Raw genomic sequence first — 13,871 nt, forward strand, 5'->3', positions numbered from 1 at the left:
AATGCTACAGGATTATTTTATTGTCGTCCGAGCGTTAAGAGTTCAGGGTTTTCGGCCTTTCTTGCGAAGGGACTGACCTTCTCCAGAAAACGCGATAAAACGACTGCCAGCATCATCCTGAAAAAACGGAGAAAAGGTGATTTTGGACCCTAATTATTTTCTGGAATTGCACTCACAGAGTCAACAGGTCCTGCTTTCAATGCTATTCGGATGAACAATTTTCAAGTTTATGGAGGATCCAGATATTTTTTTGACAGGAGACATCAGAAAAGCTTATATAAATCATCTCTGGGCATTTTGGCTCGCAAGCTACTTAACACAATATTAACATCAGATTTCCGACTTCCATCAGATTCAGATTTAAAAAAAAAAAAAAAAAGACGTTGAATTATTTATTATTTCTTATGCCATATATCAATACTGCCCAGTTTTAAGATGGGAAAGGCATCCAAATGCAATTAACAAAACAAACACCAAAAAAAAAAATATGTGCAGAAATGAATAGATTAACGTTGGTAATTAAAGAAAAGGAAGAATCGGAGTATTTTAAAGTATGGGGGAAATTATATTAATGGTTAGAGAAGAGATATATATATATAAATTTAGATAATTGATGAATTAATATAAACATAAGAAATTTGGGAAGAATGATGTAACAATCTAAATGAAAAAATAAAGGTATGATAGAAATATGAAGATGGAGGAGTAGAAGACACAAAATATTCACTCAGATGAAACACTGAATGATTAAGGATGTATTGTTTGTTTTTATGTTTGTTAAAAAAAACTTTTATTAAAAAAAATGCTTGGGTGGGGGTTGGACTAGATGCTCTACAAGATCCCTTCCAACTGTGTTAATCTCTCTTTTATATCTGTTATCAAGATGTGTCACTGGATTAAAAAAAAAGCAAACAAAAAAAAACATTTTTTGATATATTTGTTTCTTTTTCCCCCCCCTCATCTTTTTTTCGTTTCTCCATCAAATAATATTTATTGATTGATTGATTGAATTTCTATACCGCCCTTCTCCCGAAGGACTCAGGGCGGTGAACAGATTAAGATTTCATATACATATAATATATAATATATATATATATATTTATAAACAGTAAATAATAGATTGAGTCAACTTGGTGTATCTGCTAAGACCTTGGCATAGAATTTAGATGTTTATGCTAGCCCTGCTTGTTGAAACAGAAAAGTCTTCAGGGCACGTCGGAAAGTGCGAAGATCTGGGATTATTCGTATTCCAGGGGGTATTTTGTTCCAAAGAGTAGGTGCCCCCACAGAGAAGGCTCTCTCCCTTGGAACTACTAGGCGACATTGTTTTAATGATGGTACTATGAGTAGGCCTACTCTGTGAGAGCGTATTCGTTGGTGGGAGGTTATCGGTTGCAGCAGGTGGTCTCGTAAGTACTCAGGTCCTAAGCCATGGAGCACTTTAAAGGTAAGAACCAATACCTTGAAGCGCACTCGGAAGGCCACCGGAAGCCAGTGCAGCTCGCGTAGAAGAGGTGTTACTTGTGAGCGCCATGTTGCTCCCATAATTACTCGCGCAGCCGCATTCTGGACCAGTTGGAGCTTCCGGGTGCACTTCAAGGGGAGCCCCATGTAGAGAGCATTGCAGTAGTCAAGTCGGGAAATATATTGCTGATGTTTGGAATGTGATGATGTATAACAGATCACAATAACCGGCTACAACTTCTCTGGTTGGCTGGTTTGGGCAAAGCTTGTTGAAATTCACAATCTAGGAAAAATCCCTACCCAACTTCACTCTCACCTCTTCTACTTTCTTGACCAGCGGCCGGGAATTTCGAATGAATGTGATTTTGCCAATTTTGAACTCGTAATTCGGGATGCCCCTGGCAAGAGGAAGGGAGAAAGTTATTCCTTTAAAAAGACAGGATTGAGGAAAAAGTTTATGGCGGTCAATTTTGCATTTCAGGGCCCCGTGTTCACATGTCCCCTTTTGTTCTAGGCCTAGATATTTAACTCACTGAAAATTTTACTGTATTTTGTAAGACGCTATAAGTCAAAAGGATGCTGGCTGGCACAAGCATTTCAAAATCAACCCATTAAGCCAGAAAGACAATTGGAGGTGGAGCTCTCGCTTCACAATCAGGAGGCTGTGAGTTCGATCCTAGGTAGAGGCAGATATTTCTCTCTCTGGGCACAATGAGAATAGATCTGCTGAACAAGAACTCCGCACTGGTGACAGGAAAGGCATCTGGCCATTAAAACACTCTGCTAGCTCCATTCAGTTGCCCAGACTCCACCCCACAAGGGATGATGGGATCGTTAAAAGACGATGATGATGATGAATCCAGAAAGACAATTGCTGGATTCTCACAACACGCTGCTCTACTCCCACCTCACCTTATTTTAGGGTTCAGCATAATTTGCAAAACTCAGCCGTGAGTTATTTCGGTTTAAGCGGCTTTACAAAACCAGCCACTCTGGTTATTAATATGGTTTGATGACCCCATATACTGGATAAACCCAGACAACTATCAGCAGTCACCAACTGGTGGTCCGTGGACCAACAGCGGTCCGCGAGAAAATTTAGGTGGTCCGCAGAAAAATTATTTGCATTTTTAATATTACACTAAATCAGGGGTCCTCAAACTACAGCCCCTGGGATGGATACGTGCAATGAACGTTTGCATTGCTGCAGAGAGTCTCCCCCTTCGGGGTCTTTTTGTGTGGGTCAGAGGGGGGCAGAAATTCCAACTTGGGGTCTGCTTCAGCCTCCTGGTGTGGGGCTTTGGGCGAAGGCTGGAGGGAAGTGCCGCTGGTGGCGAAGAGCCGGAGAGCCTCGTTCCGGTGGGACTGCATCATGGCCTGGAACTGGCTGACCATCTCAGCCCACTGAGCCTCCAGGCGTCGGTACCTGGCCTTGCACTCCTGCAGGTCTTCCCTCTGCTTGGAAAGCCTATGCTCCTAGTCCTCAGTGAGGTGCTTCTGCTGAGCCCCCTTCTTGGCCAGATCCAATTTGAACTGAGCTGTTTTGCCAACTTTCTCGTGGTGGCTGCTTAGCTCCAACAACTGCTTCCTGTTGGGGCCCTAAGGAGCCTTGGGGGGGGAGGGCAGGCGAGGAGGGGCTGGGAGGGGAAGGGCGAGTAAAGGCGATGTGAGTGACATTGAATTGGCCACGCCCACCCAGCCAGTCATTAGGCAAATCATATTAGTGGTCCGCGGGATTTAAAATTATGAATTTAGTGGTCCCTGAGGTCCGAAAGGTTGGGGACACCTGGTTTAGATATTAAACTAGGCCAGGTGTCAGCAACCTGCAGCTCCGGAGCCACTTGCGGCTCTTTGCGCCCTCTGCTGTGGCTCCCTGTGTCGGGTGATCCCACTACTGGCTGGCCCTACCCCTCATCCTCCCCTCCCAGTCACTCCTCGCCTGGCCTGACAAGGGCGATGGCAGGGGATGGAGAAGCGGCCAGGACAGAGACAGAGAGATACAGAGAGAGGGGGAGAGAGAGACATAGAGAGATACAGAGAGAGGGGGAGAGAGAGAGACATAGAGAGATACAGAGAGAGGGGGAGAGAGAGAGACATAGAGAGATACAGAGAGAGAGGGGGAGAGAGAGACATAGAGAGATACAGAGAGAGGGGGAGAGAGACATAGAGAGATACAGAGAGGGGGAGAGAGAGAGAGACATAGAGAGATACAGAGAGAGGGGGAGAGAGAGACATAGAGAGATACAGAGAGAGGGGGAGAGAGAGAGACATAGAGAGATACAGAGAGAGGGGGAGAGAGAGAGACATAGAGAGATACAGAGAGAGGGGGAGAGAGACATAGAGAGATACAGAGAGGGGGAGAGAGAGAGAGACATAGAGAGATACAGAGAGAGGGGGAGAGAGAGAGACAGAGAGATACAGAGAGAGAGGGAGAGAGAGAGACAGAGAGATACAGAGAGAGGGGGAGAGAGAGAGACAGAGAGATACAGAGAGAGAGGGAGAGAGAGACATAGAGAGATACAGAGAGAGGGAGAGAGAGAGACAGAGAGATACAGAGAGAGAGGGAGAGAGAGAGACAGAGATACAGAGAGAGGGAGAGAGAGAGACAGAGAGATACAGAGAGAGAGGGGGAGAGAGAGACATAGAGAGATACAGAGAAAGGGAGAGAGAGAGAGACATAGAGAGATACAGACAGAGGGGGAGAGAGAGAGACATAGAGAGATACAGAGAGAGGGGGAGAGAGACATAGAGAGATAAAGAGAGAGAGGGAGAAAGAGAGAGATGTCAAAAGGATTTTGTGGTTCCCGGTGTTTCTTAACAACCGGTTCTCTGCCCTAATGACCAGCTGGGTAGGCGTGGCTAGGGAAGGGGTCATGTGACTGGGTGGGAGTGAGTGACATCGAGTTGGCCACGCCCACCCAGGTTTTGTGGCTCCCGGTGTTTTCTTTTCTGTGGGAAATGGGTCTAAATGGCTCTTTTGAGTGTTTAAGGGTTGCAGACCGCTGAACTAGGCCTAAACAAAACAAGCGATGAGGAAAACCAGACCACCAGAAAAAAAAAACAGCAAACGATCTGAGGGAATTGTGGTGGAAGTAAAAAAAAAAAAAAAAGAAAGGCCCAACTAACCGTCGAATATCTTCTGGTTTAATTGGAGACGGGCTTGGATCGACTCCCTTCTTTTTTCCATCCAACCTGTTCCCAGATCCAGAAAACGCCTTAAGAAGAGAGAAAAATCATCACTTATTTATTTATTTATTTATTTATTTATTTATTTAATGCAATTTATATTTATTTATTTATTTATTTTAAATTTATATGCCGCCCTATCTCCGAGGACTTAACTACAACGTATATCTGACAAGGGGGGGCATCAAAACTGAACCGAATATATTTGTATCAAAGAAAAGTTGGGAGCCATTTCCCCTTTTTGCTTTTCCAGAGTCCTCCACTTACGACCACAACGGGTTCCAAGATTTCCAGACATTTCTTGAGTGAATTTTGCCCCATTTTACATGGCTTTTCTTGACACGTTTGTTAAGTGAATCACTGAGGTTGATTAAATTAGTTAAACATAGCTGAGCTCAATGTTTCTGTAGCTAAGCAGGACAGGCGTTAAGGGAGTTAAAAGATGATGATGAATGGTGCATAGCCTAGAGGTGGAGATCTCCCCTCACAATCAGGAGGCTGTGAGTTTGATCCTAGGTAGAGGCAGTTATTTCTCTCTCTGGGCACAAGGAGAATATAATCTGCTGAACAAAACACTGCATTGGTGACAGGAAGGGCATCCGGCCAGTAAACACTCTGCTAGCTCCATTCAGTTCCCCAGACTCCACCCCGCAAGGGATTATTATAAGGTCGTTAAAAGATGATGATGATACAGGGAGTCCTCAACTTACAACCACAGCCGAGCCCAACATTTCTGTCACTAAGCAACACAAGCGTTAAGGGAGTTTTGCCCCATTTTACGACCTTCCCTGCCACGGTGGTTAAGGGAATTGCTGCAGCGGTTAAATTGGGAACACGGTTATTAAGTGAATCTTAAGCTTCCCCACTGAGTTTTGCTTGTCAGAAGGGGATCATGTGATCTTGGGATATAAATACGAGTCAGTTGCCAAGCATCTGAATTTTGACGTGACAATGGGGATGCTGCAACGGTCGATAAATATGAAAAACGGTCGTGAAGTCACTTTTCTCAGTGCCGTTGAAACCGAACGGTCGCTAAATGGACTGTTCTAAGTCGAAGATAATTGGGGGGGGGGGTTCCCACTTTTATCTTGCTTTTCGTTGAGATTCTTTCTTGCTTCTCTATTTTCTTGCTTCTCTGCCATTTTCGAAATTTATTGAGATTTATTTATTTATTGGTTCGATTTATATGCCGCCCTTCTCCGGAGACTCAGGGTGGCTTACAATGCGTTAAGCAATAGCCTTCATACTTTTGTATATACCTGCTTAGTAGGGCTTTTGGGGGGGGGGGCCAAGCGGTGTTCTTTTTTTATACAAAGTCAGCTTATTCCCCCACAAACCGGGTCCTCATTTTACCTACCTCGGAAGGATGGAAGGCTGAGTCAACCTTGAGCCTGGTGAGATTTGAACTCGCAGTAATTGCAGGCAGCTGGCAGCTAAGTGCTACTTAACAGCACTTTAGTCCGCTGCACCACCGAGGCTCCGAGATCGCATTTTAAAAAAAAAACACCTCGACAGAACAGATTTAAATCAGACTTTATCCCAAAGTTCCCCGAAGCCAACCCTCTAAGGAACAAAAATCAGAGCATCAAAGATCTTTTTTTTTTTTGGTTTTTTTTGCTTTTCTTTACAGGGTTTGCAATCTGACTGAGGTAGCTTAAAATCCCAATGATTAAACCAAGTAAGATTTATCCAGTGGTGGGATTCAAATAATTGAACAACTGTTTCTGTGCCCTAATAGATAGAATAGAATTCTTTATTAATGCTTTATTCTTTATTATTTAAGTGCGATTGGACACACAAGGAAAGCAGATGGTCTCGAGTATGAAATCCGTAGCGAATCGCAGAGATTAATAAAAAATAAGTGACCGGCTGGGTGGGCGTGGCCATGGTGGGCATGGCCAGGGGTGTGTGACAGGCAACGCTCCGCCTCTTGCACCCCACTGGGAGCAAAAATGGGCCGTGGGAGGGGGAAACACACGACGCATCTCCCGCGCCCCGTTTTGGGCCTAGTAGGCTTCCCAGCAGCCTCCTGAGAGCAAAAACGAGCCACGGGGGCTGTGCCACACCCCCCATGCCCCGTTTTTGGCCCTAGTAGGCCTCCCTGCACTTACCTGGGAGCTAAAATGGGGCACGTGAGGACTCCTGGAAGGGGCGGGGTAGGGAGGGGCCAGCCAGCAATTTAACTACCGGTTTGCCCGAACTGGCTAAATCCCACCACTGGTTTTATCTCAATAAAGAGACTTACACGGAATCCCAGATCGCTCACATAGCCGCTGTGATCTGCTTCAACATCCTAAAAAGCAAGAGGAAAAAAAGATAAATGAAGCTCTTTCATTTAGCAACAAAAATGATGAGGGGACTGGAGACTAAAACATATGAAGAACAGTTGCAGGAACTGGGTATGTGTAGTTTAATGAAAAGAAGGACCAGGGGAGACAGGATAGCAGTCTTCCGATATCTCAGGGGCTGCCCCAAAGAAGAGGGAGTCAACCTATTCTCCAAAGCACCTGAGGGCAGGACAAGAAGAAACTAATCAAGGAGAGAAGCATCTTGGAGCTAAGGAGATGTCTCACTGTCTCCTGACAGTGAGAACAATTAATAAGTGGAACAACTTGCCTGTTGTGAATGGCTCCAACACTGGAAGTTTTTAAGAAGATGTTGGATAACCATTTGTCTGAAGTGGTGTAAGATTTCCTGCCTAGGCAGGGGGTTGGACGAGAAGACCTCTAAGTCCCTTCTGTTATTCTGTTATTTTGTCATGGCTTCAGAAGGCAGCACAGATAAATTGGAGTATTCCTCTAGAAGAATTTAGCTCTTATCAGGCTTATCACAAACTCTGCTTCCAACTTGTCTGCTGTTGGGGCAATAACCGAAGAAACAAAACCTCTACTAAAGTAGAGTTTTATGCTTGGAATAACCCTGAGGTTCCCAGCGGCATAAATCAGATTAAATCAACATCTTTATTATGCTCTTTAACCAGTCTTTACAGTACCGTGTTTCCCCGAAAATAAGACCCTGTCTTATATTTTTTTGAACCCTGAAATAAGCGCTTGGCCTTATTGCCATGCGCTCAAAAGCCCGATTGGGCTTATTATCAGGGGATGTCTTATTTTGGGGGAAACAGGGTACAAGAGATATAGTTTGACACAAACCATTCATTATAGGGAAAGGGGAAAAAATCAACGATGAAATGACCTATCTAAATTAAAACTTTTGTGCAATTGCATAACTTGGTGAAGGTATTTGACCCCCCGATATGTTAGTGTTAAGGTCAGCACCCCTTAAAGAAAAACAGACATAAAATTTAACAGGGTAACCCTCGTATTTGGAAATGATTGGGGTGATAGGAGCCATGGCACCAATAAATCTTTTTTTTTTTAAAAAAATCCAGCAACCCATAATTGTGCCAGGCTGTGATGTGAAGAGAGAAAGGAGTTGAAGATCAGCTGATCCAATGGAGAAAAACCATCAGTCCCAGTTCCATGTTTCCTATGGCTGTACTGAAATACTGCTGGTAAATTTCTACCGCTGCACCATAGAGAGTATTTTAACTGACCGCACCTGTGTCTGGTTTGCCAATTGCACAGTGGCAGATAGGACAGCGCTCCAGAGGGTCAACGTCATTGCCCAGAGGATTATTGGTTGCCCCCTCTCGTCTTTGGAAGAGCTTTTATAGCTCCCGCTGCCTTAAGAAAGCTCAAAACATTCTTAAAGATCCATCTCATCCTGGGCACCCTCTTTTTTTTTTTGAACTATTACCATCTGGCAGCCGGTACAGGGCAATAAAAACAAGGACAAATAGGCTGAAAAACAGCTTCTATCCCAGAGCAGTAACTATATTGAATTCTAGTGTATAGTGCAATATTAATGCAATATCAGGGGTTTTCAATACAGTTGTATAGAATGTGAAGGATGTGTGTTTGTGTTTTTATTTTTATAGTTACAATGTACGCTGAAGACATTTAATTTTGTTGTACGATGTGCAATGACGATAAACTAAACTAAACTCTCCAAACATTTTGAAGATGAAATGGATCACTACTTCTCTCAAGAAAAAGAGAGAGAGTTTGTGTGTGTGTGTGTGTGTGTGTGTGTTTCTCTAGCGGGAGAAGGAAGCCAAGAGCCAACAACAACACAACAAGAAGCAACTTACAGCAGACTCCTCGTGAGGCGCTTGTCTCTCGGGCTCTTTGTAACCCAAAGGTGCATCGAAGTCCACCTGCATTAAGTCAACGCAACACAAAAGTTACACCCAGCGCACAAATTTAAGTCAATGCAACACAAAAGTTACACCCAACTCACAATCATCACGGTACCTAGAAATCCACTTTATGTCAGGCACGAGCAATCAGACGCACTCACGTAGAGTTTAAAGTTGCTACTTTATTGTTCTACGCCTATAATACAGGAATCTTCCTAGATGGGCAGATTTCCCCTTGGAAAAACCATGAAGTTCAAAAGCATTCAAGGGGTGGGAGGGGTCAAACCATGCTCTCTTGTGCTTAGGTAATGAGTCCAGGCTAATTCCCTATTTGATCCCTCCTTCCAGCTGGGCCAGTTGCTTGCCAACGTCTTTATTACAGATTGTTTACAAACCCCGGTTTATTTAATGAGTATCTCTTCACTCACAGAGGGTTAAAAGATGCATGAACTTAAAAGGAGGCAGGGAATGCTGCAGGTCCCATCCCCGAGAGAGATACACCTGGTGGGACCCAGAAGAAGAGCCTTCTCTGTGGTGGCTCCCTCTCTCTGGAACATCAATCCCCCAGAGATTAAAATGGCCCCCCCTCTAATACTCTTCCAGAAGGCGCGGAAGACCTCGTTCTGCCAGCGGGCCTGGGGAACCCAGAGCGGGATGGAGCCCATTCAATGGCTCGCGTGATCTGCTGTTGCCGGGGCGGGAGGTGGGGAGTGATTTTATTTTATTATGATATTAATTTATTTGATTTTTTAAAATTAGTTTTATTGTTTTAAATGTGGTTTTTGTATTCTGTAAGCTGCCTTGGGTTGCCATGGGCAAATAGGCGGCAATATAAATTTAATAATAAATAAATAAATAAATAAATACAAAAAAATTTTTATTTTATTTTTCAATTTATATACCACCCTTCTCCCTAAGGACTCAGGGCAGTGCACAGCCAGAATTAAGAACATGAAATACAAATATTAAGAACAATTAAAATATATATAAATTTGGCCCAAAAATTTAAAAATCACAAACCAATTAAAACATTTTAAAATTTCTTCTTAAGCCAGCCCGGCTTGCTGGAAAAAGTGGGTTTTAAGGGCACGGCGGAAGGCACTGAGGTCTTGGATTCTCCTTATCTCTGGGGGCAGCTGATTCCAGAGGGTAGGTGCCCCCACAGAGAAGGCTCTCCCCCTGGGGGTCACCAGCCTACATTGTTTGGCTGATGGCACCCTGAGGAGGCCCTCAGATAAATGAATGAATGAATGAATGAATGAATGAATGAATGAATGAATGAATGAATGAATGAATGAATTTCAACTTCCAGAATTCCCCTGCCAGCATTGCACTGCTGATTGGGGGATTCTGGAAGTTGAAGTCCACCCATTTGAAAGTATATGACTGTGAGAAACGCTGATTTAGAGTCTGCTTGTTAGAAGACTTTGCAAGACCGAGTTTTGTTGTGTTAAAGTGTGTGGTGAGCAGACACGACAACCAGGGCTGGGCTTCAGATCCTTTAGCAACGGATTCGCTGTCCGGTTGCTGGGTGTGCGTGGCCATGGTGGGCGTGGGCTACTCGGCTGCCTGTACCATACCACGGTGGAGGAGTGGGGAGGCTTTTTCACCCTCCCCAGGCTCCGGAGGCTTTTCTTGAACCTCCGGGAGGGCGAAAACAGCTTCCTCTGGGGTCTGGAGGCCCTCCGGAGGCCGGAAACAGGCCCGTTTTTGGACTTCCGGAAGGCCCATTTTTGGACTTCCGGAAGGCCCGTTTTTCACCCTCCCAGACCTTCCGCGTGGTCCCTGCACTTATCTGGAATGATGACTGGGCCGCATGGAGACTCCTGGGAGGGGAGGGGTGGGCATGGCCAGCCAGAGGTGGCATTTGGGGGTTCGCCAAACCCCGGCAATCCTTGGCTAGAGGATCGCCCGAACCCTGCCAAACCCCCAGGAGCCCACCCGTGACGACAACCCTACCAGGCCGAAGTCTGCTTTGTTCCATTTTGGTATCGCAATGGTACCAATCTGCCCTACCAGTGGCTAAGCCAAGATGGAAGACTGTCCATCCCTGACTTACATTCATGTCACATTCAATGATGGACACAGCTTTGTCCGGCTTGGTCTCCATGACGCGAAGTTCATAGATCTAAAAGAAAGAAAGGGGGGAAAGAAAGAAAGTAAGGATGAAGAACAGAGTGCGTGGAAGTCTTTCCCATCCCTTAAAAACTAGCCGGCTGGGGAATTCTGGGAATTGAAGTCCACATAATTTAAAAATTTCCCAGGTTGAGAAACACTGTTGTAGCCTCTCCTTGTCTGCAAATAACTACCTTTTCGTTGTAATTGATGGCGATGACGTCTCCAGTGGTGAGGCAAGCAAAATTCCGGAGTGCGTTTTCCAATCTTCCGAGAGTGTTAAGTGGAAATACGGAGATCTCCCGATCACAGTGTAAAAACATGAGAAGAAACTTTGGAAAATGATATACAAGTTACTGAACGCAGCTGAATTCCCCCGCCACACACACACACATACAGGTAGTCCTCAAGAAGTAGTGCGGTGGCCTAGAGGCGGAGCTCTCGCCTCACAATCAGGAGGCTGTGAGTTTGATCCTAAGTAAAGGCGGATATTTCTCTCTCTGGGCACAATGAGAATATCATCTGCTGAACAAAACTCCGTACTGGCGACAGGAAAAGCATCCGGCCACTAAACATTCTGCTAGCTCCATTCAGTTGCCCAGACTCCACCCCGCAAGGGATTTTTAAAAGATGATGATGATACAGGGAGTCCTCAACTTACAACCACAGCCGAGCCCAACATTTCTGTTGCTAAGCAAGACAGGTGTTAAGGGAGTTTTCCCCCATTTTACGACCTTCCCTACCACGGTGGTTAAGGGAATTGCTGCAGCGGTTAAATTGGGAACACGGTTATTAAGTGAATCCATCTTCCCTACTGACTTTGCTTGTCGGAAGGACGCAAAAGGGGAAGGCGTGACCCCAGGACACTGCAACCGTCGTAAATTTGAGTCGGTAGCCAAGCGTCTGAATTTTGATCATGGGTCCTAAGTCACTTTTTTCTGTACCTTGGTAATGTTGAAAGGTCACTAAATGAAGCATTGAAAAGTCGAGGGCTACCTGTATACATTTAGAAGCAAAGCATTCCAGCTCTAATGAATCAAGGTGATTCCCTCTTGAAGGACCACCCAAAAAGGATACACAGCTTTGGGGTTGGTGATGTCGAGAAAATCGGGACTCTGTGGCTGAAATTTGGAGTAGGTGGCCACTTGGAGGTTGACGCTTTCCACTTGCACCAGGCCTCCTTCCTCCAGAAGAAGATTCTGCATCATCTTGAGGAGAAAAACAGAGTGGAAACGGATTTCATGCCAGGCCCGAAGCTCAATATGATTCACTATAAAGTTTGCAAACAGAAGTAGGAGGAACAGATAACAAATAGGATTGCAACAGCCAGAGGGAAGAAATTCATCTTTAATTTTCCCACTAGGAAAGGTAACTTCTCCCCGTGTATGTTCACTCTTTAACCAGTCATCTACAATTCCAGATCAAATCTTTTTAGTACGGTTAAAAAAAAAAAAAAGAGAGGTCTCAAAATTGAGAGTGGGGGGAAAAGAAAAGGGGGTGAAATTGACCATGAATTGATAGGAGGCTATTGAAATTGACTATCTACCACTTTTACCTGAGAATAGAAACAGAAATAGAGACATAGGAAGAGAGGAGGAATGGAGGGGGGAGGAAGAGGAGGAAGAAAAGAAGAGAGAAGGAGAAAGAGAACGGGACAAGGAGAAGCAGAGATGGAAGGGAATGGCATGGCATAGAATGGAATGCTTTATTTGGCCAAGTGTGATTAGACACACAAAGAATTTGTCTCCCATGCAGAAACTCTCAGTGTACATGCAAAGCAACAGAGTAATAATAATAGTAATCCTGATGCCAGTAAAAGGGGTTATAGTAAAGAAGATGAGAAGGGTAACAATAATACTCCAGCCATACAATATTGAGTAAATATAGAATAGAATAGAATAGAATAGAATAGAATAGAATAGAATAGAATAGAATAGAATAGAATAGAATAGAATAGAATAGAATAGAATTTTTTATTGGCCAAGTGTGATTGGACACACAAGGAATTTGTCTTGGTGCATACGCTCTCGGAGTACATAAAAGAAATATATACATAGACCTCAAGACAGTACTGTGAGAATTAGATGTTCAGCAGAGTGAAGGCAAACTTTTATTTGTTCATTTGTACCCAGCCTTTTATTATTTCTACAAATAACTCAAGGAGGTGAACACATCCATCACATTCCTCATGGAGTCTGTCCTAGTGCTCTGTAAGGTTAAAGACTCGCAAAAGAATGTCCGGGAAATAAATATTTGATTGTAAAGGATTTTCAGCTGAAAGTGGTATAAGGTAAAGGTAAAGGTTCCCCTCGCACATACGTGCTAGTCGTTCCCGACTCTAGGGGGTGCTGCTCATCTCCGTTTCAAAGCCGAAGAGCCAGCGCTGTCCGAAGACGTCTCCGTGGTCATGTGGCCAGCATGACTCAACGCCAAAGGCGCACGGAACGCTGTTGCCTTCCCACCAAAGGTGGTCCCTATTTTTCTACTTGCATTTTTTTATCTGCTTTCGAACTGCTAGGTTGGCAGAAGCTGGGACAAGTCACGGGAGCTCACCCCATTATGCGGCGCTAGGGTTCGAACCGCTGAACTGCGGTGTACAAATGAACAAAATACATCCACCTTAAGTAATCCACTTTCACCAATGGTTCAGGAGCAAGAAATTGGCCAAGTAGCAGATGCTCTCATCGCTATACTAAATGGTCTAAGGCACCCTGTTATTAAGCTGGTTATCAAGACCAGATGCCTGCAATTACTGCAGGTTTGAATCTCGCCAAGGCTCAAGGTTGACTCAGCCTTCCATCCTTTCTAAGGTAGGTAAATTGAGGACCCGGTTTGTGGGGGCAATAAGCTGATTTCGTATAAATATACAAAACAATGAAAGCTATTGCTTAGCGCATTGTAAGCC

The 13,871-nt window shown here is 44.5% G+C and overlaps 1 protein-coding gene across 1 annotated transcript in view; it reads right to left on the minus strand.

The window, feature by feature from the left end:
- Positions 1-13,871, minus strand: part of UFD1 (ubiquitin recognition factor in ER associated degradation 1) — a 19,294-nt gene continuing 5,423 nt past the window's right edge. The window contains exons 5-12 of the mRNA XM_087880229.1: positions 12,044-12,174; positions 11,161-11,233; positions 10,911-10,979; positions 8,804-8,869; positions 6,896-6,943; positions 4,591-4,679; positions 1,781-1,862; positions 1-117 (exon numbers count right to left, since the gene is read on the minus strand). Coding sequence (XP_087736355.1) covers positions 43-117; positions 1,781-1,862; positions 4,591-4,679; positions 6,896-6,943; positions 8,804-8,869; positions 10,911-10,979; positions 11,161-11,233; positions 12,044-12,174 — 633 coding nt within the window. The 3' untranslated portion in view covers positions 1-42. The remainder of the gene's footprint in view (positions 118-1,780; positions 1,863-4,590; positions 4,680-6,895; positions 6,944-8,803; positions 8,870-10,910; positions 10,980-11,160; positions 11,234-12,043; positions 12,175-13,871) is intronic.

This window comes from Pantherophis guttatus, chromosome 17 (assembly GCF_059756535.1).
Source record: "Pantherophis guttatus breed Tessera chromosome 17, ASM5975653v1, whole genome shotgun sequence".
Taxonomy (NCBI): Eukaryota; Metazoa; Chordata; class Lepidosauria; order Squamata; family Colubridae; genus Pantherophis; species Pantherophis guttatus.